This window comes from Cololabis saira, chromosome 8, assembly GCF_033807715.1.
Source record: "Cololabis saira isolate AMF1-May2022 chromosome 8, fColSai1.1, whole genome shotgun sequence".
NCBI lineage: Eukaryota > Metazoa > Chordata > Actinopteri > Beloniformes > Belonidae > Cololabis > Cololabis saira.
In genome coordinates, this window is record NC_084594.1 from 7,690,992 (window position 1) to 7,716,411 (window position 25,420).

The window sequence follows — 25,420 nt, forward strand, 5'->3', positions numbered from 1 at the left end:
AAACCTGGTTATTTCCTCATCCTGCGTGAGTTGTAGAACATCAGCTCCATCCTGGTTCAGCTAGTTTCCATATGAGCTTGTATTCAACTGCAGCACAATAACACAGAGAAGTGGATGATGATGTTGAACTCACTAGAAATGTTTCCATGCATCAGCTGAGATCAGATATGTGTGGCGACTGCACTACCGCTATTTCTACACTATTGGAGGATTGACTCCAGTGCTTTTAAGGATTGACACGACTACTAACTAGTCCCAAAGTCCTCTAGCAGAATAACCAGCTCCAACACCCCCCTCCACCTCAGAAAAGTCATGAATAGTAAATGTTACTGATTTAAAATGGACTTAATTTGGAGATGAAACATGAATTTTAAATATTAAAGATTGAAATTACATTATTTACCATTATAGTAATCAGATTACACCGTATATCAGCATCACTGAAATGGACCTGATGCTTCAATCACAACGATATGCAAATATTATTCATATTTTTATTCAAACAAGGCCGTTATAAACACAAAACTGTAATTAAATACAGACACACATGCAGATGCACCAAAACATTAAATCAAATGCAAAATACAAATGGTTTCCAAAACTGTACATTAACAAGAGGAAGAACTGCTGATCACCAGATTCTGTCACCTTGGTGCAACGGCATCTCAATTGTCCGAGACACGGGGAGGCCGAGAGACCCGAGAACAAGACAAGACCACAAAAAAGTGGCTTTGAGACCAAGACCGGTCTCGAAAACTACAAGTCTAGACACTCAGGTTTGTTCTGAAGGTGCCAAATGAGGTAGAGATTTGAAAACTGGGCTTGGTGCAGGCTTGTGCTGCATCGGAGCACCATCATTGAACTAGGAATGGACCTAAAAACCAACCGCTGCAGGATAACTTGAGAAAAAATAAAAACGTATTAATTTTTTATTGTATAACGATCAAGATTTCCCTCCATTGACCTGGTACAACCCCCCCAACGGGGCAGGTAGTTGTGTCCCAGCCTCTTTTGATTCAGAGGCGGGACGTCAGAGGTTGAGAGATGTGGACATGGTTAGAAAGTCCTGCAGCTCTGTGAGCAGGTTGGATATACTGTATAATCAGGAATGAAGAGACAGGTGACAGGAGCAGCCGTCTGGCTTCAGGAAGAACTAAAGCCTCGAGGTACTGAAGCTTCCTGTTTATTACAACTGAACCTGACTGTTGGCTAGCATTTTTAAATTAATTTTAAGGTGCGTGGTCACATTTTCTCTCTCCCACTGTAGTCCAAACTGTTTATTGGGGTTTGTCTCTGGAAGCAGTATTTGAGGAAGAGGCAGGCAACAAGCATTAAATCATGACCACAACTCCGTTATAGTGCATTATAGACCATAATCAATTGTATATGTGTAAGTATGTGTGTATATACTCACGAAACCTTTTTAGGTTTACCAAGTGTACTTAATACAGATGATTTTAAGGTCTGCCGGTGTAAAATCTTCTGGTTGTCTTCTCCTGCCGTCCCTCATTTCCAACGTTTTTATTAGTTTTAATCCTTGGTTCTATCAGTCATTTCTGATTTTATCATTACAGGCTTTGATTTATTTGTGACAGAATCAATCCTGAAATTATAAACTAACTGGTCAAACTGCTGCTGATGTTTTAAAATTCAGATTGTTGGCACACGGCTTTGAGCGCATCTCGGTAGCAAAATCTACACATCTACAAAAAGATGTTTGATTTATCCGTTAGGTTAAACTCATCTCTAAACTTTGGGAGTGAGAGTAAGAGGTCTAACGAGAGTAACTGATCTTTTTCTACTTTCTAAGGTTAAAAATATGTCTTTATGTCGTTCACTTGTGTGACGCAGTCTGGTGGAAACAAATGTGGAGGCATCTTACATTTTATATTTATATTATATTTATTTTCTCTCTTTATTAGACATTTATTCAGTTTACAGTTCACTTGTTCAGTTTCTTTTCTTTTTTTTTCATACTTAAAATGTATCTTTATCGTTTATTTAGTCTGAGTTCATGTTGTCCGACTTTGAGCTGCTGTCGCTCCCGAATTTCCCCTGTGGGGATCAATAAAGGACTATCTTAACTTACCTTATCTTATCTTATTAGATCTTGTCTGCTCAGTCAACAGTACAGAGACCTTTAAGTCAAGATAGGAGTGCACCAATGTATGTTTTTATATATTCAGTATGTCAGATTACTATTTTTTGGTTAGAAAATTAAGCCCTGGAAAACGATTGATCAGTTAACCTTTTCTTTTTTAGCTCTAAAATGTGGTGCGCCTATTTATTCTACCAAAAACAGATGTAGATCTGTGAAACATTCCAGTTAAACTCGATGTTGTGTCCTCTCTTGGTAGGCAGTGCTGATTCCTGCCTGACGGACGTCCCGCTCCTCCCGCCGTGCCTCCTCCTCGGCCCCGCCACTCGTCGGGTCTCGCTGCTGCTGGCCGTGGATTGGAGCACTCTCATTGGAGGCTTTGCGAGGTGGTTTTTCGGTCTGGCGCCGCCTCCCCCCGGGGCCGGCGTGCGCTCCCAGCAGCCCGTGGTGCCCTGCACCCCCCCCTCCCCGTCACTGCACAACAGAGCCCATGCCCAGGGTGAGACCCGGACCAGCTTGGAGAATGTTCAGATAAAATCACCCCTTTTTTTTTTTTTTTACGGTTAACCCTTATACTGTCTTCGGGTCAAAATGACCTAATTCTCCTTTCCTTCTTTCCTCCTGCTCTCTCCTTCCTTCTCCCTTCCTCTTTTCTCCCTTCCTTCTTTACTCCTTTCCTTCTTTCTTTTTTCCCTTCCTTCCTTCTTTCCTCCCTTCTTTCCTTCTTTTCTCCCTTCCTTCCTTCTTTTCTTTCTTCCTTCCTTCCTTCTTTATTCCATTCCTTCCTTCTTTACTCCCTTCCTTCCTTCCTTCTTTTTTCCCTCCTTCCTTCCTTCCTTCCTTCCTTCCTTCCTTCCTTCCTTCCTTCCTTCCTTCCTTCCTTCCTTCCTTCCTTCCTTCCTTCCTTCCTTCCTTCCTTCCTTCCCTTCCTTCCTTCTTTTCTTTACTCCCTTCTTTCCTTCTTTATTCCATTCCTTCCTTCTTTACTCACTTCCTTCCTTCTTTCCTCCCTTCCTTCCTTCCTTCCTTCTTTTTTCCCTCCTTCCTTATTTCCTTCCTTCCTTCCTTCCTTCCTTCCTTCCTTCCTTCCTTCTTTATTCCATTCCTTCCTTCTTTACTCACTTCCTTCCTTCTTTCCTTCCTTCCTTCCTCCCTTCCTTCCTTCCTTCCTTCCTTCCTTCCTTCCTTCCTTCCTTCCTTCCTTCCTTCCTTCCTTCCTTCCTTCCTTCCTTCCTTCCTTCCTTCCTTCCTTCCTTCCTTCCTTCCTCCCTTCCTTCCTTCCTTCCTTCCTTCTTTCCTCCCTTCTTCTCTTCCTCCTTCCTTGACCCTAAGACAGCACAAGGGTTAAGGTTAGCTGAAACGGTGTGCATCAACTTTAATCCATTTTAAAGTATCAATCAGTCTTTTTTAATCTCTGCTGCAGCTTTAACAGTTTTACTTTGACTTACCGTACACAAATCAAAAAGGCTCATTCAGCAAAGTTTGATCACCTTGTCCGATTCAATATATTGCAGAAGCAGCTGTTTTTGAATGTATTTTTTCGTAGATGAAATAAGCAACAGGACAAGGGTAGCGCAGGAGAATATAGTAAGTTATTTTCTTATCGGAGGTTTCATCACTGTTGAAACTGTGGTGAACCTCAACGCTAACTGAGATGCGTCCGTGGCGTTCAGGACGCAGCACAGGAAGCCTCACGTCTGATTTCTCATCTTCCTCTCACATTCCTTTGATTAGATTTCATTTTGCGTGCATGTGAACTTTGTTTTCACTAGAACTTCCGGTTAAACTCTTTGCTGTTCAAATATTTAATGCTGCCACACTTTGTTTCCTTTGTTTATACTGTGCTTTATGAATAGAAGTCATATGTCTCCAGAAATGTTTGATATAAATACATAAAATGCTTAATCTCAAAACAAAAGAAAAAAATACTTTGTTGGTAAAAAACACCACAAAGTAAAATAAATTATGAGATCAATTAATTGAACTTATTCCTTTTTTGGATTCACTGAAATGACAGTTGTGAGATAATACTAGTGTTGTTTTTATCAGCCTGTTTCAATTTTAGTTTTAGTCTAGTATTTGGGTCAAGCTATCATTTTAGTTTTTATTAGTTCTAGTCCCGTTCATTCTCCTTTTAGTCGTGTCAAGTTTCATTTGACTAAAAGTCTGAGCATTTTAGTATTATTTTATTCAGAATTGTCCAGGACAATTTTAGTCTAGTTAAGATTGTATTTAGCCAAACCCATTTTGAAATTCAAATAAAGTTATCTTATTATTATATTATTGTTACCTTATAGACTCAAGAATAAATTCATTCTAGATACAGAAGACTCTAATTTGAGTTTACAACATATTTATTTTTCCGCATTTCTCCCCATCTTTTTCTTTTTCCACGACACATTGGGTTTTCTTTTCCACGTCTATGTAGGAAAGTGGATCCAAAGATGGTTCTTCTTCTTCTCCAGCCCCAGAGCAGATCCCCACGTTTCTTTATGTAACTTTGTTTTTAATTGATGTGAACCTAGAGCTCTGCGTTAACGGCATCAGCCTCTAACTCTGCAGCTGCATCTTCTGGATCTGATTCCCCGCTGCAGCGACTGGGATTGAGGACTAACGTCACCCAGCAGAACTAAACCAGAGAAACTACTGAAAACATGGACATTAAACCAGAGAAACTACTGAAAACATGGACATTAAACCAGAGAAACTACTGAAAACATGGACATTAAACCAGAGAAACTACTGAAAACATGGACATTAAACCAGAGAAACTACTGAAAACATGGACATTAAACCAGAGAAACTACTGAAAACATGGACATTAAACCAGAGAAACTACTGAAAACATGGACATTAAACCAGAGAAACTACTGAAAACATGGACATTAAACCAGAGAAACTACTGAAAACATGGACATTAAACCAGAGAAACTACTGAAAACATGGACATTAAGGATCTTTGCTAGAACATGTCGCCTCGTTTTGGTCAATGAAAATGAGGACACATTTTAGCAGAGTTTTTATTTTGTAATCTACATTTTAGTCTCGTTTTTCTTCATCTACGATATTGCATTATATATTTAATTATCGTTATCGTCACATGACCAGCATTTTCGTTGCGTCTTATCTCATTTTCCTCAGGTGATAAAGGTTCGTTGACGACGATATTTAGATATTTAGCAACACATTTTAGGTACCACGACAGGTCCGGGATGATTTTATTAAATTACTATTATTTTATTATTGTTTATTATTATAATAATGATCAGTTATGAAGTTACTTAATACTGTTCCCCTTGGCAGGAGGAGGCGCGGCGCGTCTGCCAGGAGCCATGTGCCTCCCTCACACCAACAACATGGACAACAAGCTACCGGGGGTGGGGTCAGGGGGGGCGGCTTCCCTTCGAAAACAAGGGGGAGGCGTTCCGCTGGAGCCGTTCATACATCAGGTGAGTGACAACAGCATGTGAGCCATGAATGTAGGTAGAGCTTAGTGGGGATATTAATACTTTTTTCCCCCCCGGGGGTGGGGGACGGTATCGAGAGACGATCTGAAACTGAAACATCTGGGGAAGGAAAAGCGAACAGCTTGTAGTTTCCTCTTTTTGTTGTTTTTGCTCCTGATGTGGCCTGTTTTGCTCATTAGTTCTCTTCGTGTGTGTGTTGATGTGCTTCTACTGTAGGTGGGAGGTCACACCAGTATGATGCGTTACGACGACCATACAGTGTGTAAGCCTCTGATTAGCAGAGAGCAGCGCTTCTACGAGTCTCTCCCTCCCGAGATGAAGGAATTCACTCCCGAGTATAAAGGTCAGTCCCGGGTCACCGATGTAGCGGATCAGAGGCTGGAGTTGGTGAACTCTTATCACCCGCCTGAGCTCTCTTTGTCCAGAAATACTGCGGGTTACATGATTCATTGCTTTCACCTTCACCTTGAACCTAACCGAACACAACGGTTTCCAACATGTAATGGGACACAACACTCCTACAAGATCGGTCAGTTAACATGAAGATGTGTGAAAATACAAATGATTAGGGGTGTAACAATATATCGTGCCACGAAATTTTGCAATACGTGTCGTGGAGGTGACGAATTGTAGCGCGATATTGGATTATTAATATTAATATATTGTGTTTACTCGTAACATCCTATTTGTGCAGCGGGATCACGTGACGACCGCGCCTCGATCCGTGGACCAAAATCTGACTACGCTCAGAAGAAACTAGTACCGTTTTGCGGTCCCGATCACGGGACTCTTGGGGGGTTTTGAGCTCCGAACTTTTATTTATAATGTGAACATGAATCAATGTTTTTTATGATGTAAAGATTGTGTCGTCCCAAAAGGTGGGAGGATGAAATGATAACGGGGTTCACCTTACGGCCTCAGGCTGGAGCATGTGGCTGAAGCTCTTAGCTCTGTCATAACAGTCATGTTGCAGTTTGAGTTTGGGACTCTTCATAGTTTATTTATTTACTTTTATTCATTTATTTAATTTTAGTTGTTAAATTTCTGGAAAAGAAAAAAGTAAAATCATACATGAGAGAAACTATTCAGTTTGTGGCAAAATATTTGTACTTGTATGAAACTGAAGATGCATAATGCAAACCTGACATTTACTTTTAGTTCAGTTTGTGGAAAATGGTTGGCCTGGCTTTCTCTTTAAAACTTAAACAGTTATAAAGCATTACAAACTGTAACAATAGGGCAAACGCACAGCATTAATTTGTATTTTGTGTCTTTCAAATAAAAGACAATTTTTCCAGTCATATGTTCCTCATTCAAGGTTGTTAAAAAATACTGCTATAATATCGTATCGTTATCGTGACCTCAAAATCGTGTATCGTACCGTATCGTGAGATTAGTGTATCGTTACACCCCTACAAATGATCAAAAGTAATTCGTTCATATCATGATTTTGCATAATTTCAATGGAAGGGAAACATTTACACTTGTAAAGAGAAAGATAAGATGCTGCATCTTGGGTAACTGACATTTAAGAGCGACCTCAGGCCCGTGGCAGAGAAAGGAGGCTCTTCAGACCTGATTAAACCGTAAAAGAATGGGGCCACAGAGACGGTGTAAATGAGTTAAATGTGTAGATACGCTTGAGGCTTCACACAGATATAATGGCTCAAGCAAAGCAGCTGGTTTTAAGATTATTCTTTTTTAATTATCCCAAGTTGGCTTTATACTAGCACCACTCTCAGAAAAATATTCTTCACTTTCCTCTGTACATTTGTGCTCTTGTTCTGCTTTTTCCACTGCATGTGCACCTTAGATCCACCTATGATACAAAAACAGCCTGTGGTATTTTTTGTGTATTTTTTTTACATCCCTTGCCAAATGTCTGCATCACTTATGTTATTGACACAAGATTGGGAAAAAAAACAACTCCTCATTCTACTATCCCATATTCAGCTCACAGGCTTTAGAAATGGCGGAAACCCTTTCATTTGAATTAGTTTTTTTTTTTTTTTTTTTTAAAGGAACATGAGTGGGATCTGCAGCGGGAGTCAAACCTACTTATCCATTATTTCATGTACGACTTGAATAAATGTCCTGTTTAGTGGAGGGAGAGGCAGAGAAAAGCAGAAGGGAAGGAAGGAAGTGCGGATGTTTAGCGGTGGTGAAGCTGCAGCTGCTCTGGTTTTCATCACCAGCCACATGCTGTGGCCGCTGTCGCTTTCTTCTGCTTTGGTGACGGACAATAACAAGAGAACATCTGGCCTTTCTGACAGGCACATGAACAAGTATTTTATGAAACATAGCAGGGCAGGTGTAACGAACTGCATTGATAATGGTTGAGTTCTCGTTACAACTGAGAAAACAAATAGGACTTGTAAGCAATGTACCACCAGACCAACCCATCCTAAACAGTTTTAATATTCGTCTGCATCAGACCAAACATCCCATGAGGTGTTGTTGCATTGAGGCTTGTTCTCAGCCCAGAGGCTTCGTCCTAATTGGGCTCATTCGGTAATCATGCACAAACGGTGAACTGCCAGCCTCCTCCGAGGGTCTTGTTGGTGTAATTCATGAGTAACATATGTATGGCTGCAGCTATCCAATATTTTGGTGATGGATTATTCTATCAAATATTCCATCGATTAATTGAGTAATCGGATAAAACTTTTGCCAAATTAAAGCCCAATTATAAATATACAATAGAAAACAAGTCAGATCATTTAAAACAACCAATTTGTTTCTTTTAGGAGAATAATTGACATTTACTTACCGTATTTTCGCGACCATATGGCGCACTGTGTGGAAAGGCGCACCCTCAGTTTTGTGTGTCATTTTTGGTTTTAAAACACACATATGGCGCACCGACCCAAAAGGCGCCGTCTACGGAGACGGAGCTGCACACACGCACGCTGCAGAACACACACGCGCTAAAAATACAGCGGAAGCAAAACTTAGTTTGATATTTTATTTCACTTTTCACATCAATCAAACCCTTCAAAGGTTCATATTCTGTTTTTGCATTAAAGAATTTAAAAAAAACACCGGGTTGCTGCACATAAACCTGTCTCAGCCACTGATCATCTCCTCATCCATCCAGCCCTTTTCATTTCACTCTGGCTGGAAAAGTCTCTTTAGGGAACGCTTTTCTTTTAAAAATCCCAACCGCGGCGGTCCCGGGTCCCGCTCCCCGTCTGCTCCCTCGCGCTGGACCGGGTCAGCTCCCCCCCCCCCCCCCCCCCCGCGCTGGTCCCGCGGCGGTCCCGGGTCCCGGGACCGCCGCGCTGGACCCGCTCACACACACGCGCTGTCGGGGAGCCGGTACCGGGTTGTATGCGACAGGAGCTCCGTTAATTCAGCTGCGCCAGTCCGAATTTCCAGACGTGTCTCAGCTTCTTGATCATCATCCTTTCATCCAGCCCCCTCTTTTCATTCACCCTTATAATGACTCCGGCTGGAAACGTCTTATGCAAAGTTTTTATTTTAAAAATCCCCATACAGTTTCTGTCCATCAGCTGCGCCAGGCAAGCGCCACATAAACCAGTAAGTGTGTGTCGCGCTGCGAAAAACACCCGCGCATGTCGGGATCCGGTACCGGGTTTATAACCGACAGATTTGGCTGCAAATTTCGGAGGGTGAAGCTGATCTGACCTGAGACAGACCCCAGAAATCTCTGCTCGTAAAACGGCCGGGAACCAGGTCATCGGACCCGCTTTGGGAACCAGGAAGTCGGCTGCAGCAGCGCGCATCACCGCGCTGCTCCAGCCGCGGCTTTAACCGGGGAAAGTGACCGCTTCCGACCGGCCGGGACCGGAGGAGCCCACATGGACTTGTAGTAGGGACTCCCGGGGTAAGAGCACCGGCACTTCAGCCGGATCTGCCCCGGGATGCGGCGATCGGACCCGCAAACCCACGGCATGTGCATCCTCGGTTCTGACATGCAAAACACACGCGCTGCAGAACACGCACACACAAGTGTGCTTATTTAAATAGAGCGGAGCAAAACTTAGTTTGGTTGTATTTTACACATCAAGCAAATCCTTAAAAGTTTTCATCATCTGTTTCCGCATTAAACAGCTCAGTGAAGTCTCATTCACGTCGCAACTCAGGGGGGCTTCACCCGCCCCCTTCTCTTTTTACAGTTCTCATGGTGGCCGGCCTTACATTACCGTAATTCAGGTAATAGACACGGCGCACCGTTTCTTAAGGCGCCCGGCACATTTAAAAAAAAAAAAAAAAAAAAAAAGTTGCGCCTTATGGTCGCGAAAATACGGTACATATTATGCAAACTAGTAAACTGTTTGTTAAATGTTCCCATAAAAATAAATAAGATTATTTCAAACTTAACATTTTCTGAGTATCTTCTAAGTATCAAAAATAAAAAAATATTCTTTAAATTACTTTTAAATTATGCAACTTCACATTCAGAACCAACACGTTTCAACAGAAATGCTTGGCTGTGGACCGGACCTTCTTTTAATTTAAATAAGCCTACACCTTCACATCTTCTGTCTCTTCCTCTTATTACTTTACTGCGTTTTGTCATTGACGCTGTCACTGTTGTCAGTCCCGGCCGCCGTCTGTGCAGCTAAACTGTTCACACACGTTACGAAAACGCAACGCCGTCTTATTCCGCTTTATTTATTTATAAATATATTTTTATTTATATTTATTTATATTATTTATTTACAAGGACACGTTGTGTCACGTTAAAAAGAACGTGTGCGAAACGTGAAGTCTAAATTAATTTTTTATTTAAACGATGCTTCCAAGCATTTTTTGTTATGGAGTTACTCGAGGAACTCGAGGAATCGTTTCAGCCCTAAACATATGCATGAGAGCTACAAAAAACTCTTTATTCTTTAACAAAAGCAAGAATCGGGACAAGTCAGAAGCTGTAGAGATGACTGTTGATCGATAGCTACACAGCAGACAAAAAGAAAAAGGTAGAACATAAACCTTCAAATATTGTTCCTAGACCCCCAAGATGCCATAAAGAAGCCTCCCTTTTAGAAAACCCAGCCTAGCACTGAACACCACGATGAGTCTTGGAAAATCAAGCGTCAATAACGACTCAATGCTGCTGTTTAAAAAAAATAAAAATATATATTACAACACATGGTGAGACGGCTCTCTGCGAAAGCAAAAAAGACAAATTCCCTGCAGAGCAACGGTGCACTGTGATTGTTTACATCTCTTTCAAAGACTGCCCAGGTGTGTACAGACTACTCATAACTGATTTCCTCTGCCGAGGGTTTGCTTTGTCTTTATTAATTATTTTTTAATAATTCACATGGTCTGCTGAAACCAAGTTCATCCCAGAATGACTGAGTTCAACTTGGAAATCAGCTCTGAGCGATAGATGGAGAGATAAGAAGCGGAGACGCATAGCACGAGTGGTTTGTCACACAACAGCGAGGAACAGGCCCAGCCGTTCTTTCCTGTTCTTCCTGTTCCTTGTTTCCTCGTCTGTGAGGTTTTCCTGGAGATGTAATAGATAACTCTGGCATTTGAAATGTTGAGAAGAATAAAAGCTTTGCCGGAACAGCAGCAACCTGAAAAAGCGCTCTGGTACGCTAGTGACCCGATTAACTGTAAACTAAATGTTAAGTGAAATACTGGATAATACTATATATATATATATATATATATATATATATATATATATATATATATATATATATATATACTTATATACTTCTTTTGAATGTTAAATGCTTTGACTACATGTGAGGTAGCGCAAGAAAAAAGAAACATATTTGCACAGAATTTAAGTAAATACTATATGCATTTTTTTTTTTTTTTTAATGTTATTTACCTTAAACATTTTGAAGTTTCCAACCTTTTAAATGGTTGTAAAAATAAGAAAACTTGAGGTCATTTGAGTCCTGTTCTTTAAATGTAAAAAGTCATCGACTTCTGGCGCAGCATGTACCGGCTCATATGAGAGAAATGCAGTTTTTATGTTTATTAGGCACAAAAACATGAAAATTTGCTTATGACAAAGACTATTTTTAAATATATATGATATATATCTGTATTTCCACCTTCCTTTGGGGCTAATTATACACATTTACTCTGATAACTTGTTAAATTAACCCTTGTGCTGTCTTTGGGTCAAAAGCACCCAATTGTTCTATCCTTCTTTCCTCCTGCCATGCTCTCTCCTTCCTTCTTCCTTTCCTCTTTTCCTCCTTTTTTACCATCCTTTACTCCTTCTTCTTCCTACCTCCCTTCCGTCATTCGTTCCTTTATTACCTTCTTTGCTTTTCCTTCCTTCCTTTCCTTATTTTATCCATTCCTTCCTTCTTCCCTCCCTTCTTTTTTTCCTTTTCTCCATTCCTTCCTTTCTTTCTCCCTTCCTTCCATGTTTTCTCCCTTCCTTACTCCCTTTCCTACTTCCTTCCTTCTTTTCTCCTTTTTCCTTACTTCCTTCTTTCCTTCATTCCTTCTTTTCTCCCTTCTGAGTTCTGAAACATTGATGGACATTTTATGATGATTTTTTTTTTTTTTTACTTGGGCATGTTTTCCTTTTTAAAATGTTGCATATTTGTACTTTGTTTGTAATCAATACCTGTGATCCCCGAGGCTTGTGTACAGGAGCCCTGGTGGTGTTGCCGGGTCTGTACTCCCTCACTGACAGCAGACCTCCCAAGGGGGTCTATATTTAGTCCTGGATCTGTGCCCACTACCATTGTCCAGCAGATTAAATAACAGCCGACAGACAGCTGCCCAGGAACTAATTTATGCATCTGTCAAGGTTGTTTTGTCCGCACACGGTTCCACAATAGCGGCTGAAATGTGTCCTTGTCTGGTGCTTTTCTGCGGGCCGAGAGCCGGCCGGGGAAAGGTTTGACTGAAGCTGAGGCTGCTTTGATGTCACCGGTCGACCAAACGTATTTGGGATGAAGGGAGCTGCAGCTTTGGTGCAGATATCACTTCCTGACTTGATACTTGGAGTCTCCCCGACTCAGAAACCTCATATGTCTTTAACAGCAGAGCGCGTAAATGCTTTTTATGTCATTAAGGTCCCTGAACTTCCCACAGAAATCAAGGATTTTCCCTCATTTGGTGTTTTGATGACGTTCGTTAGATCATTTCCTTTAGTTCTCAGTTCACTATATGAATTAATCTGTGCCTTTTTATCATTTCAATAACCTATAAAGTGTCAGCACATTTATTTGCATCTCTGTTGCTTCAAATTGTATCCGCTGAGATCTTGCAGTCATGAGGGGAGGCTCAGACCGCTGCGTGAGAGTCCACATCCCAAACATTCACAGAGGAATTAAGGCCTGGAGATGGACAACCTCCCTGAACCGTGAATCCTAACATTGTCATCTCAGAAGATACATGTGACTTGTGCACATAACATTGCTGAACCTTGATCTGAGCAGCAGCAGAAGCGGCAGCACCAGATCCCAACACTCATGGACTTGACTGACTCGTTACCCCGACAGACCTTACAGTCTGCTTTCCTCTTCACCTCAGGACCTTTTACCTTTGTTCCAGGGTCCAGCCTTTATGTTCCTTGTAGATGTTCACACATTGAAGACCTTTTTCTCCTCCTAGTGGGCGATGGTTCACCACAATCCTCCCACATTTGAATAAGTAGTTTAACATTTCATACTGGATGGACATCCTGGTGGTTGTTTAAGGAGTCAGACGCTCCTAGTTGCATCGGTTGGTAATGGATAGATGGATGGATGGATGGATGGATAGATGGATGGATGGATGTACAGAAAGTATAAATAAGTTAAGTTTGAATTTTCACTTATGGGAGGAGTATATTGCACTGGATGTTTGGAGTCACTATGTATGTTTGTTGAGAGACTGAATGGCCGTGGGGAAAAAACTGTTTATGTACAGGACTGTCTCAGAAAATTAGAATATTGTGATAAAGTTCTTTATTTTCTTTAATGCAATTAAAAAAACAAAAATGTCATACATTCTGGATTCATCACAAATCAACTGAAATATTGCAAGCCTTTTATTATTTTAATATTGCTGATTACGGCTTACAGTTTAAGATTAAGATTCCCAGAATATTCTAGGATAAAGATAAAGATAGGATATTTGAGTTTTCTTAAACTGTAAGCCATGATTAGCAATATTAAAATAATAAAAGGCTTGCAATATTTCAGTTGATTTGTAATGAATCCAGAATGTATGACATTTTTGTTTTTGTAATTGCATTACAGAAAATCACAATATTCTAATTTTCTGAGACAGTCCTGTATGTGTTTGTGTGTGTTTTAATTGACCTGTAACGCCTTTCTGAAGGCAGCAGCTCAACGAGGTGATGGCCGAATAAATAGTTGAAGGCTGAAATATTTGAATGGCTGCAGTAGTTTTCCTAAGGGAGGCTCTCATTTGACTAGATAAATCCTGGTGGTTTCTCTAGTTCAAAGATAAATATTAAAAAAACAATACTAAACTAGAGTACTCTCTCTCTCTGTTTATTACATGGCGATGTTTTTACCTGTATGACGTCACTGTGCTGGCAGCAGCAGCATCAGCAGCAGCTGGCGGCGGCTAGACTCATCTAATGAGATAGATGATGCAGCAGGAGATGCAGCGCTGAGTCAGCTGCCATGCGGCAAGACTCGTTCCCCCTTTAAGGGATTCTGACGAAGGCTTTAGACGAGTGTAGTGAAGGAGGTCTTCAGTCATCCCTCCTTCTGGTTGAACTAGGGATGAACTGTGGCAGAAATCAAGCATCCAATACCACCTGAATCTAAAAACAACCAGTTCTTCATATCTGTCATCCAGAAAAACACTTAACCCTTGTGCTGTCTTTGGGTCAAAATTACCCAATTCTTCTATCCTTCTTTCCTCCTGCCATGCTCTCTCCTTCCTTCTTCCTTTCCTCTTTTCCTCCTTCTTTACCCTCCTTTACTCCTTTTTCTTCCTACCTCCCTTTCGTCATTTGTTCCTTTTCTTTGCTTTTCCTTCCTTCTTTCCTTATTTTCTCCATTCCTCCCTTCTTCCCTCCCTTCTTTCTTTCCTTTTCTCCATTCCTTCCTCCCTCCCTTCTTTCCTTTTCTCCCTTTTTCCTTCCTTTCTTACTTCCTTCCGTCATTTCTCCCTTCCTTACTCCCTTTCCTACTTCCTTCCTTCTTTCCTTCTCTTCTCCTCTCTTCCTTACTTCCTTCTTTCCTTCCTTTCTTCTTTACTCCCTTCACCCTCCCTTGACCCAAAGACAGCACAAGGGTTAAGGACAATTTTCTGACGGCACATTTGACACCGCTCTGGGATGTGGCACTAAGATGAACCTCAATGAAAAATATATTTTATATATATATAAATGTATATATTTAAGTCAAAGAATGGTTTCAAAACCAAGAAGAGGAGACATCATGTTCATATCTATGAAATGGGGGGAAACTAAATACGCTGCAGCGAAGGAGTACAGATTCTTATATAAAATAATAATATAGTCAGGTTTTTCAAACCGCCTGTGAAACTGGAAGGACAAATTGCTGTAATGCGATCTGGGACGGTCCTCCGCTTCTACGATATTGGACTGAAATTGAGAAGATTATAGAAAAGCTTCTGAAACAGCTGCACGAAAGTACTCGAGTGAAATAGCAGGCAGTATTAAGAGCTCTGGGACTAAATATACATTTAAGATGCTGCTGATGGCAGGAAAGAGAGTGGAGGAAAACTGGAAACTCCCCCAGCTGTCGTTTATGGTGCTTTTGTAATGTAGAAAAACTTAACATTTACTCTGAAACTTGGAAAATGTTGCATTTGGAAACTCCTGGACATCCTGCATTAAATATGCTCCGTCTTTCATGCCAGATGTTAATTTATTATGATAGATCTAACAGACACATGTATGCTGCTCGTGTTATTAAATGTTCTGCCTTTTCAAAAGTAAGATAATTAGTCCTAAAAGGGTTGATATGCGTTTGTTTTTCTTTTAAAAGTATTTAAAGACACAACACACACGGGAAAAAAATTATTGTTACTTATTTTCCTTTTCTTTTCTGAGTGAATATGTGTATTTTTGTATAGATTGCCATTATTACTGCTTTGTATGTTCAAAGAGGATTGTGATGTTGATGACGATAGATATTTATTATTATATTTTACATATTTAATTAATTAATTACCCCTTTCTTTTACTTTATTTATTAGTTATTAATTTACTATTATTATTATTATTATTATTATTATTATTATTATTATTTACGTGTATGATCTGATCCTACCCATAGCCCTATATTTATTTATTTATTTCGTTTTTTTTTTCCTTTTTCTCTTGCTCTTTTTTTTTCTTTCCTTAAAAAAAGACAACACATATTTACAGACAGAGCGTTTCATTTTTTCCTCTTTGTTTTTGTCTTTTAACTGAACTATAAGCACAATAACAGACTGCATTTTCCTTTTACAAGCCTTTCTGGTATTGATAAAGTTTTGAGATATTCAAACATCCATACATCTTTACCCATAAATGAGTCTTGCATTGATCAGTGAATTGATCACCTAAGGGCCAAAAGTCACTTCTAAGCTGTGTATAAACTGAGCAGTTAGACCTCAGCCGATATGCAAAATGGATTCACACCAGGAAAAAACATCAATAGTTATGTTCCCATCAATTTTTTATCTGGAAAAACAATCCACTCAGCAATAATCCACAACGCGACCGATACCACCACCTGCTGACACACAAGCACACGGGGAACTGCCTGCAACATAAATGTCACTTTTATTTCTGCCTCAAAATTATCATTATTTTGTCTTTTTTTTGTTCAGGTGAGACATTTTTCCTTGGAGTGAGTTCCATAAATGTGTTTGGGTTGTCTATTTTCAAAAGCGTTTGAAGCTATTCCACAAGACCAGGGGTCGGCAACCCAAAATGTTGAAAGAGCTGTTCAAGATTAATGTTTTTAGACATAAAGTACAATTTCGAGAAAAAAGTCGAAATGACGAGAAAAAAGTAGAAATGTCAAGATTAATCTTGAAGTACAATCTTGAGAAAAAATTCTAAATGAGAAAAAAGTCGAAATGTCGAGAAAAAAGTCGAAATGTCGAGAAAAAAGTCGAAATGTCGAGAAAAAAAGTCGAAATGTCGAGAAAAGAGTCGAAATTTTGAGAAAAAGTCGAAATTTTGAGAAAAAGTCGAAATGTCGAGAAAATATTCAAAATTTCGAGAAAAATGTCAAAATGTCGAGAAAAGAGTCGAAATTTTGAGAAAAAGTCAAAATTTTGAGAAAAAGTCGAAATTTTGAGAAAAAGTCGAAATGTCGAGAAAATATTCAAAATTTCGAGAAAAATGTCAAAATGTCGAGAAAAGAGTCGAAATTTTGAGAAAAAGTCAAAATTTTGAGAAAATATTCAAAATTTCGAGAAAAAAGTCAAAATGTCTAGATTAAAAAAGGAAAAAGGAAAAAAAGAGAAATAAAAGAAAAAAGGAAAAAAAGAAAAAAAGGAAAGAAAAAAAAAAGGTCAAACATTTTTGAAAAAGCTCCAGGAGCCACTAGGGCGGCGCTAAAGAGCCGCATGCGGCTCTAGAGCTGCGGGTTGCCGACCCCTGCACAAGACAAACTCCATGTCCCTCTTGTGTGTTTGAGTGTTTCTGATCGGCTGGTTTCTCTCGGTCCTGTCAGGCGTGGTGCGGGTGTGCTTCGAAGGCGACTCGGACGGCTACATCAACCTGGTGGCGTACCCCCACGTGGACCTGGAGGGAGTTCCCGGGGAGCACGAGGAGCGGGACCCCACTGAGAGGGAGCAGCCGAGGAGGAAGCACTCCCGCCGCAGCCTCCACCGCTCCTCCTCCTCCGCCGAACACAAGGAGGAGCGCGTGGACCGGCGGGAGGTGCACGACCCCGACACCCCTGAGAAGTACGGTGATGGTCAAGGATACAACTGTAGATTTACAGCAGATTACACTATTTTTCACACCATAAGACGCAATTAAAATCCTTAAATAGTGTCAAACATCGGCAGTGCGCCCTATAATCCTCATGTATGAATGTTGTTGTTCTTACTGACCTCGAACCAGTTTAATGGGGTACACTGAGGTCAAAAATAGTGCAGTTTTAGTGACTTTTAGTTTAGCTGACGCATTAAAGTCGGTCCTTGGTTGGATAAGGGTTGCAATGTCAGACAACCCCCCTGAAATAAAAACGGTCCAAATCATCCCCCCTGTAAAACTGCCATCCCCCCTTTCCATCCCTTGTCATTTCATCAATGAATGTGGTTTTACTGCTATTTCAACATTTAGAGTCATCACCAGAAAAATAACACCAGAAAAATAACTTATTTGACAATTTTCACCTGTTTTCAAGTAAATTTTCAAGAAAAATCTGCCAGTGGGACAAGATTTACGGTATCTTCTCATTACAAGCAAAAAAATCTTGTTCCACTGGCAGATTTTTTTACTTATTTCAAGTGAAAATCTACTTGAAACTGGTGAAAATTGTTGTTTTTTCCAGTGATGAGTCTTGTTTTAAGTGTAATGAGATTTTTTTGCTAAAATTAGACATTTTAACTAGAAATAAGACAAATATTCTTGTTAAGATTTTGAGTTTTTGCAGTGATCCATTTTACTTATCCTATGATGCGATACGATACGATATTCTGAGTTATTGTGAACGAGTTGAATAAAGTTCGACTTACCGGACAGTTTTTTTCGCTTTATATGTTTTATCATGCGCCTTATTTATGAAAATAGACCCGCTCATTGATATTGCGCCTAATGGTCCGCAAAATACTGTACATACAGGACTGTCTCAGAAAATTAGAATATTGTGATAAAGTTCTTTATTTTTATGTAATGCAATTAAAAAAAAACCAAAGATGTCATACATTCTGGATTCATTACAAATCAACTGAAATATTGCAAGCCTTTTATTATTTTAATATTGCTGATCATGGCTTACAGTTTAAGATTAAGATTCCCAGAATATTCAAATTTTTTGAGATAGGATATTTGAGTTTTCTTAAGCTGTAAGCCATGATCAGCAATATTAAAATAATAAAAGGCTTGCAATATTTCAGTTGATTTTTAATGAATCCAGAATGTGTGACATTTTTGCATTACAGAAAATAAAGGACTTTATCACAATATTCTAATTTTCTGAGACAGTCCTGTATATAATACGTATGTTTGCAACTGTGTTTTGACCTTTTTATAATTGACCTTTTTGAAAATATAAGTATATGTCGTTATTGGATTTAGTGTCTCCAGCTGGTTGACGGGTCTTTGTGGTGCAAAACAGCAGGTTTTGTTCATAAATCAATAAATGGAGAGCAGTCTATGGTAAAGGGTGCATCTATATTGACATACATATACACACAGTGTTGGCACAAGGTGAACAGGAATAGACGTGAACAACAAATAGTTCAGCGGTCAAATGTAAAGCTTGAAATCCACAATAGAAGCTGCAGTAATTGGGAGGATCAGCACCCGTGTTTTCCCAGCATTAACGGCGGCCTCTCCTCCTCCCCGCAGCCTCGGAGAGCTGAAGAGTCCCAGGCTCGACCCGAAGATTCACTCGGAGGTTCCGTTCCAGATGCTGGACTGGAACAGCGGCCTGACCTTAGAGAAGATCACCCACAATCCCTGGAGCCTGCGGTGCCACAAGCAGCAGCTCAGTCGCATGAGGTCCGAATCCAAGGACCGGAAACTCTTCAGTATCCTTTTATTATATTTTATATATATATATATATATATATATATATATATATATATATATATATATATATATATATTTTTTTTTTTTTTTTTTTTTCAAGTTCTGTTTATTGATTTTCACTTTCATTCAGTCCTCAGCAAAAGTATTCAACAGAAAATATATGAATACATAGAATAACTAGTAATAATAATCAAAAGTAAAAAATAAAAAAATAAAAAATACAAAAATAATAATTGTAATCTAATCTGTGTCCATGAGGATCATTGGGCAGATTGTCCATAAAATGTAAAAAGGGTGACCACATGTCATTAAATTCTCCAACTCTACCTTTTAGAATGTATGTTAATTTTTCTAATACTAGGTGTGAACACATCTCTTTTAACCACTGGGTGGAATTAGGACTCTGAACATCCTTCCACTTCAAGGCTATTACCCTTTTTACTTGTAACAAACAAAAATCTATGAGCTTTCTTTTCTTTGCATTTCCACCAAAGTCTTCAGGGTATATATGTAATAGACATAATCTAGGTTCAACAGGAATTATACACTCTCTTAATCTGGAAATCAGGCGAAGGGTATCTTTCCAAAAGTCCTGGAGTTTCTTACATTCCCATATACAATGAAGCAAGGTACCTCTTTATTATGAGATATCTATTACATTAAAATGCAGTCTGCAATACAGTCTACCCGATGAAGTAGATAGTGATGGAAAAAGGTCAAATTAAACCTAAATGTCACTCAAACGATGCAACATCAGCACTGAATACAACAGTGATACCAGATAAAATCATGGTGCATTAAATGTAAACGTGTGTGAGTGTGTACCGATGAGGCTGCCAAATAAAGTTGCTTTCTTCAAGGAAAATTATGACTAAATATCTTCGTCAACGAACCTTTATCATCAGAGGAAAACGAGACGAGACGCAACGAAAATGCAGGTCATGTGACAATAATTAAATATAAAATGCAATATCGTAGATGAATAAAAACCAGACTAAAATGTAGATTACGAAATAAAAACTCTGCTAAAATATGTCTTCATGTTCGTTGACCAAAACAAGACGAAAGGTTCTCACAAAGATCCTTAATGTCCATGTTTTCAGTAGTTTCTCTGGTTTAATGTCCATGTTTTCAGTAGTTTTTCTGGTTTAGTTCTGCTGGGTGACGTTAGTCCTCAATCCCAGTCGCTGCAGCGGGGAATCAGATCCAGAAGATGCAGCTGCAGAGTTAGAGGCTGATGCCGTAAACGCAGAGCTCTAGTTAACGTCCATTAAAAACAAAGTTACATAGAGAAACGGGGATCTGCTCTGGGGCTGGAGAAGAAGAAGAAGAAGATCTATCTTTGGATACACTTTCCTACATAGACGTGGAAAAGAAAACCCAGTGTGTTGTAGAAAAAGAAAAAGATGGGGAGAAATGCGGAAAAATAAATATGTTGTAAACTCAAATTAGAGCCTCTTCTGTATCTGGAATGAATGTATTCTTGAGTCTATAAGGTAATTCAATTCAATTTTATTTATATAGCGTCTAATACAACAGATGTTGTCTCTAGACGTTTTCCAGAGATCCAGAACATGAACATAAACATAAATATAACAATAATATAATAATAAGATAACCTTGTTTGAATTGTAATATGGGTTTGGCTAAATACAATCTTTGACTAAAACTAGACTAAAATGGTCCTGGACAATTCTGACTAAAATAAGCCTAAAATGCTCAGACTTTTAGTCGACTGAAACTTGACACGACTAAAAGGAGAATGAACGTGACTAAAACTAATAAAAACTAAAATGATAACTTGACCCAAAGACTAGACTAAAACTAGAATTGAAACAGGCTGACAGAAACAAGACTAGTGGGAATAAAGTTGTGTTAAGTGGAGCTCAAGGTTATCAGGTTAAAGTTCATGTTTTGATCTGCAGCTTCAAAGAGAGCAGCCTGCCGCTGCTGGAAACACAGCTGAGACGAGTGAATAAGCAACTCGCTCTCCTCCGTCTCCACGGGCCGTCTGAATGTGTCTCTTTGTGTTACTGTACGGATGCACGCTACGTTTGCTTTGTCGTCGTCTTTGAGGCTGCGATCCACGTCTGGGGCCTAGTAAAGCTGAGCTGGACTTCTGCAAAACATAAAGCAAAACTTCCTTTAAACTTTTGATCCTGCAGAGTCGATATAGAAATGGAGAGTAAAAGAAAAACTTGAAGTAAGGCAAGAAAAATATCATCATCAGTATTGAATTGTATAGGAATTTTAAGCTAGATGGTTATTTAACAGTTGAGTGGTTTTAGTTTTTTCACTCCTGGAACAGAGATTGTTTTTATGATCTTAAACTGCAAAGAGGATGTCAGTGTGACTTTCTCACAGACAAAAAGCGAAAAAAAAACTTAGAATGCTGTCCCTTTTTAAAAAAAACAAACAAAAAAAAAGGTTTCATAATCCCTGGAGACGTCTTGCTTTGTGAAACATGCACACAAATGTTCTGCAATGCATTGTGTCGAACATTATATGCATTTCTATCCACTGACTTCTGTGCAACATATTTAAAAAAAAACCAATTATTTTAAATTCACTTTTAGCTCAAGAACTAATTAAATGTGGTTAAAGCCATTCTATGTAGGAATGCCACTATAACAAGGCGGTTCTTGTGATCTGCTGCCACCGTGTGGCCAGAAGTGGAACTGCTACATGAAGTGGGTCACTCCTTAACCAACATGTCTGATCCAGAGTTCCTGTTACTGGAGAACGTGGTTCATCACTTCTGCTACCCCTGCATCCTGGACCTGAAGATGGGCACCCGGCAGCACGGAGACGATGCTTCCGAGGAGAAGGCAGCGAGGCAGATGAAGAAGTGTGAACAGAGCACTTCGGCCACTCTGGGAGTCAGAGTGTGTGGCATGCAGGTAGAGCGTCTTCCGTCTCAGAGCTGGTCCTGAACATGTCAGGCTCATCTATCCTCTATGGAAGCCCATGTCTGCCAGTAAAAGAAAAAAAATAAGATGAAAACTTAGCCTTACAAATATCCCCACGATAAGTCGAAATTAAGAGATAGAAAGTCATATTTATGACTTTTCTATCTCATAATGACTTTCTATCTCATAATTTTGACTTTTTATCTCATAATTTTGACTTTCTATCTCATTTTTACTTTCTATCTCATAATTTCCACTTTCTATCTCATAATTATGACCTTCTATCTCATAATTTTGACTTTATATCTCATAATTATTTGTTTATTTAATAAGGATCCCCATTAGTCCCGAGGACTATTCTTCCTGGGGGTCCACACAAAGACATACAAAAGATTACAATGATCACAACTCAAAAAGGGTGAAAACATTCACCAGAATTCCTAAAATAATAAATTAAAACAAAAATAAAAGATTAAATAACCAACCAAAAACATCAACATCTTAAGTAACAATATTTGCTACTATCACCAGATCTGTATCCACTTTTGAACAAAATAGTTGGCAACGATTTTATAATTTCTAATATACTTATACTACTATACTATATATACTCATAGCCTACAGTAATTAAGAATATATTTACTATTAAATTTATAATATACTTACAATTTGCAAAATAATCACAATGTATACCTAGGGCCGATCAATTATGACTTTATATGTCATAAATATGATTTACCGTGGTTTTTTTTTTATTTTTAAGGCTAAGATTTCATTTTATTTTTTTCTTTTACTGGTGGAAATGGGCTTCCATAATCCTCAGACTATATAATCGAATTTCCTGCTTCACTTTGTCTCCTCGTCTCTGCAGGTGTACCAGCTGAGCACCGGTCATTACCTCTGCAGGAACAAATACTACGGGCGCGGCCTGTCGATCGAAGGCTTCCGCCAGGCGCTCTATCAGTACCTGCACAACGGAAAAGGCCTGAGGAGGGAGCTCTTTGAGCTGATCCTGAATAAGCTCCGGAGCCTGAAGGCCGTGCTGGAGAAGCAGGCGTCCTACCGCTTCTACTCGTCCTCCCTCCTCATCATCTACGAGGGAAAGGTGAGCCCGGGAACCACGGCATCAAATGTTTAACCCATTTCTACCCATTTCTCTTATTTACATATTGTGTGCGGAGCTCCACTTTCAGTTATTGAGTGTCTATATCAGTGGTTCCAACCTTTTTGGGTTCCTGGACCCCCTGCAAATGTGTGATCAACTCTTAGGAGGGTGAAATTTGCCTTTTCCAGAAGAAAATTAAAATCACCAATCAGTAGCGGCTCCTCGGTAGAAAAATGTAACTAAAACAGGATATTTATGCAGCATCTTTTCAACTTTATGAAACAGAATAGATGCAGTAACTCTCAAATAACTACCTGCTACGAAGCTTGAAGGGAAGTTTCTGAAGTCTTACTTGCGGCGTGTGTGATTTTGCCCTGAACTCAGACTATTTTCAGGTGAAAAAGTGACCAGAAGAGACATGATGTATGATATATATATATATATATATATATATATATATATATATATATATATATATATATATATATATATATCATGACATTCTTCTTTGTAAAGTCTCTTTTTGCTTTTCTTTTTCTTTTCCGGTGGCTCAGAGTCTGCTACGTCAAGAACAAGCGGTCTTTTTTTAACACGGGCCGTTGTCGTCTACTTCTTCATCTTTGTGTTACTGTGCTGATCATCTTCTTTTTTTCTTTTTTTTGAACATTACTGCAATTTCAAGCACTAACTTGAACTTTGCAAGTTAACGAGCGTTCCCCCCCAACAGCTTCCTGCAAATATTCCACAATAAAAGCATTTTTAAGAAGGGTCATAATAATGAAGGGTCATAATTAGTATGCAGATCGTGTTACGTTTGTATGAACGTTTGTGTCATGCAGTAACTTCAACAATGCAAACGGTGCAAGATTTCTTATTTAAATACGACGACTGATGATTGTGAAAGAGAAAAAGAAGATCATGTAGTTTAGGAGGATAAAGGTTTCGGTCACACTTGAGTAAAATAATAATCTATTTCTATAAATGTCAGAGGATCTTTTTAAAAATATATATTTTATTATCACGGACCCCTTGCAATTACACCACGGACCACTAGGGGTCCGCGGACCCTCGGTTGAGAATCACTGGTGTATATAATATTCAGTTTCAGGTTGTCTATAAATTAGTAATAATAAATATTAATTTAATTAATTAATAATCATTATAATAATATAATAATAATTAGTGGTGGGGGAAAAAATCGATATTGCAATATATTGTTGCACTCTCTGTCGCGATAAATAATCGATAAACTGACATCAAATATTGATTTTTTTTAATTTTATTACAACACACATAATGGATTTACGCTGTTGTCACCGCACTGTTCATGCACTTTAATTTGTCCAGCTGTTCAGTGTTTACATTTACAAGACTAGGAGGCAGTGAGGTACTACGCAAAATTAAGTTGCTTACTGACTTTTCAGTATTAGAAACAAAGCAGTGCACTGTCCTGGTTTATATAAAACATGTTATTAATGTTCATGCACTTTAATTTGTCCAGCTGTACAGAGTTTACATTTACAAGCCTAGGAGGCAATGAGGCAAATATACAAATGCACTTTCTTTGTACATTGTATGAAGTTTTGGCATTGAATAAATGCATAACTACAGACCTTTTCCTTTTTATGGGTATTTTTTAGTGATGCACCGATTGTTCGGTAACCGAAATTGTTCGGCCAAAAATGGCAAAAAAAACACTTTCGGTGTTCGGTGGAATAAGTGGGAAAAAAAACGAACAATTAATAGCGGCGTTGTAATATAAGGAAATAGACTGGCCTCGTGGTTGCGCACCACAAACATAAATCGCTGGGCAACCAAAAAGTAACCACATAAGAATTTTACCTAACATTCACCAGGAGGTGGAACCAAAACAACATAATGCTGGGAAATTAAAAAAATGTTCAGTTTTTTATGTTCAATAAATATTTTCTACCTTGTAATTTTGTAAAAGATTTTTTTCTTTGAAAAGCATGCCTAAATCAAATTTATTTGATTTATGCAATGGTGAAAAAATTGGCAAAATAAATGAAAAACTGCGAAGAACCATGTTCGGTATTGTTCGGTATTCGGCCAAGTGTTTATTATTATTTTCGGTTTCGGCCACAAATTTTCATTTCCGTGCATAAATAGTATTTTTTCTTTTTCAGTCATATGTATCGTGATATATCGTTGATGAAATTTCTTACAATATATCGAATATC

General features: G+C 38.9%; 1 protein-coding gene across 1 annotated transcript in view; it reads left to right on the plus strand.

Annotated features, from left to right (window-relative positions):
* The window catches only part of LOC133449258 (inositol hexakisphosphate kinase 1-like), a 42,673-nt gene that overhangs the window by 16,199 nt on the left and 1,054 nt on the right, over positions 1-25,420 (plus strand). Inside the window, exons 2-8 of the mRNA XM_061728390.1 lie at positions 2,358-2,597; positions 5,402-5,547; positions 5,782-5,908; positions 17,175-17,409; positions 19,022-19,203; positions 21,930-22,105; positions 22,986-23,219. Of these exons, the coding sequence (XP_061584374.1) occupies positions 5,431-5,547; positions 5,782-5,908; positions 17,175-17,409; positions 19,022-19,203; positions 21,930-22,105; positions 22,986-23,219 (1,071 nt within the window). The 5' untranslated portion in view covers positions 2,358-2,597; positions 5,402-5,430. The remainder of the gene's footprint in view (positions 1-2,357; positions 2,598-5,401; positions 5,548-5,781; positions 5,909-17,174; positions 17,410-19,021; positions 19,204-21,929; positions 22,106-22,985; positions 23,220-25,420) is intronic.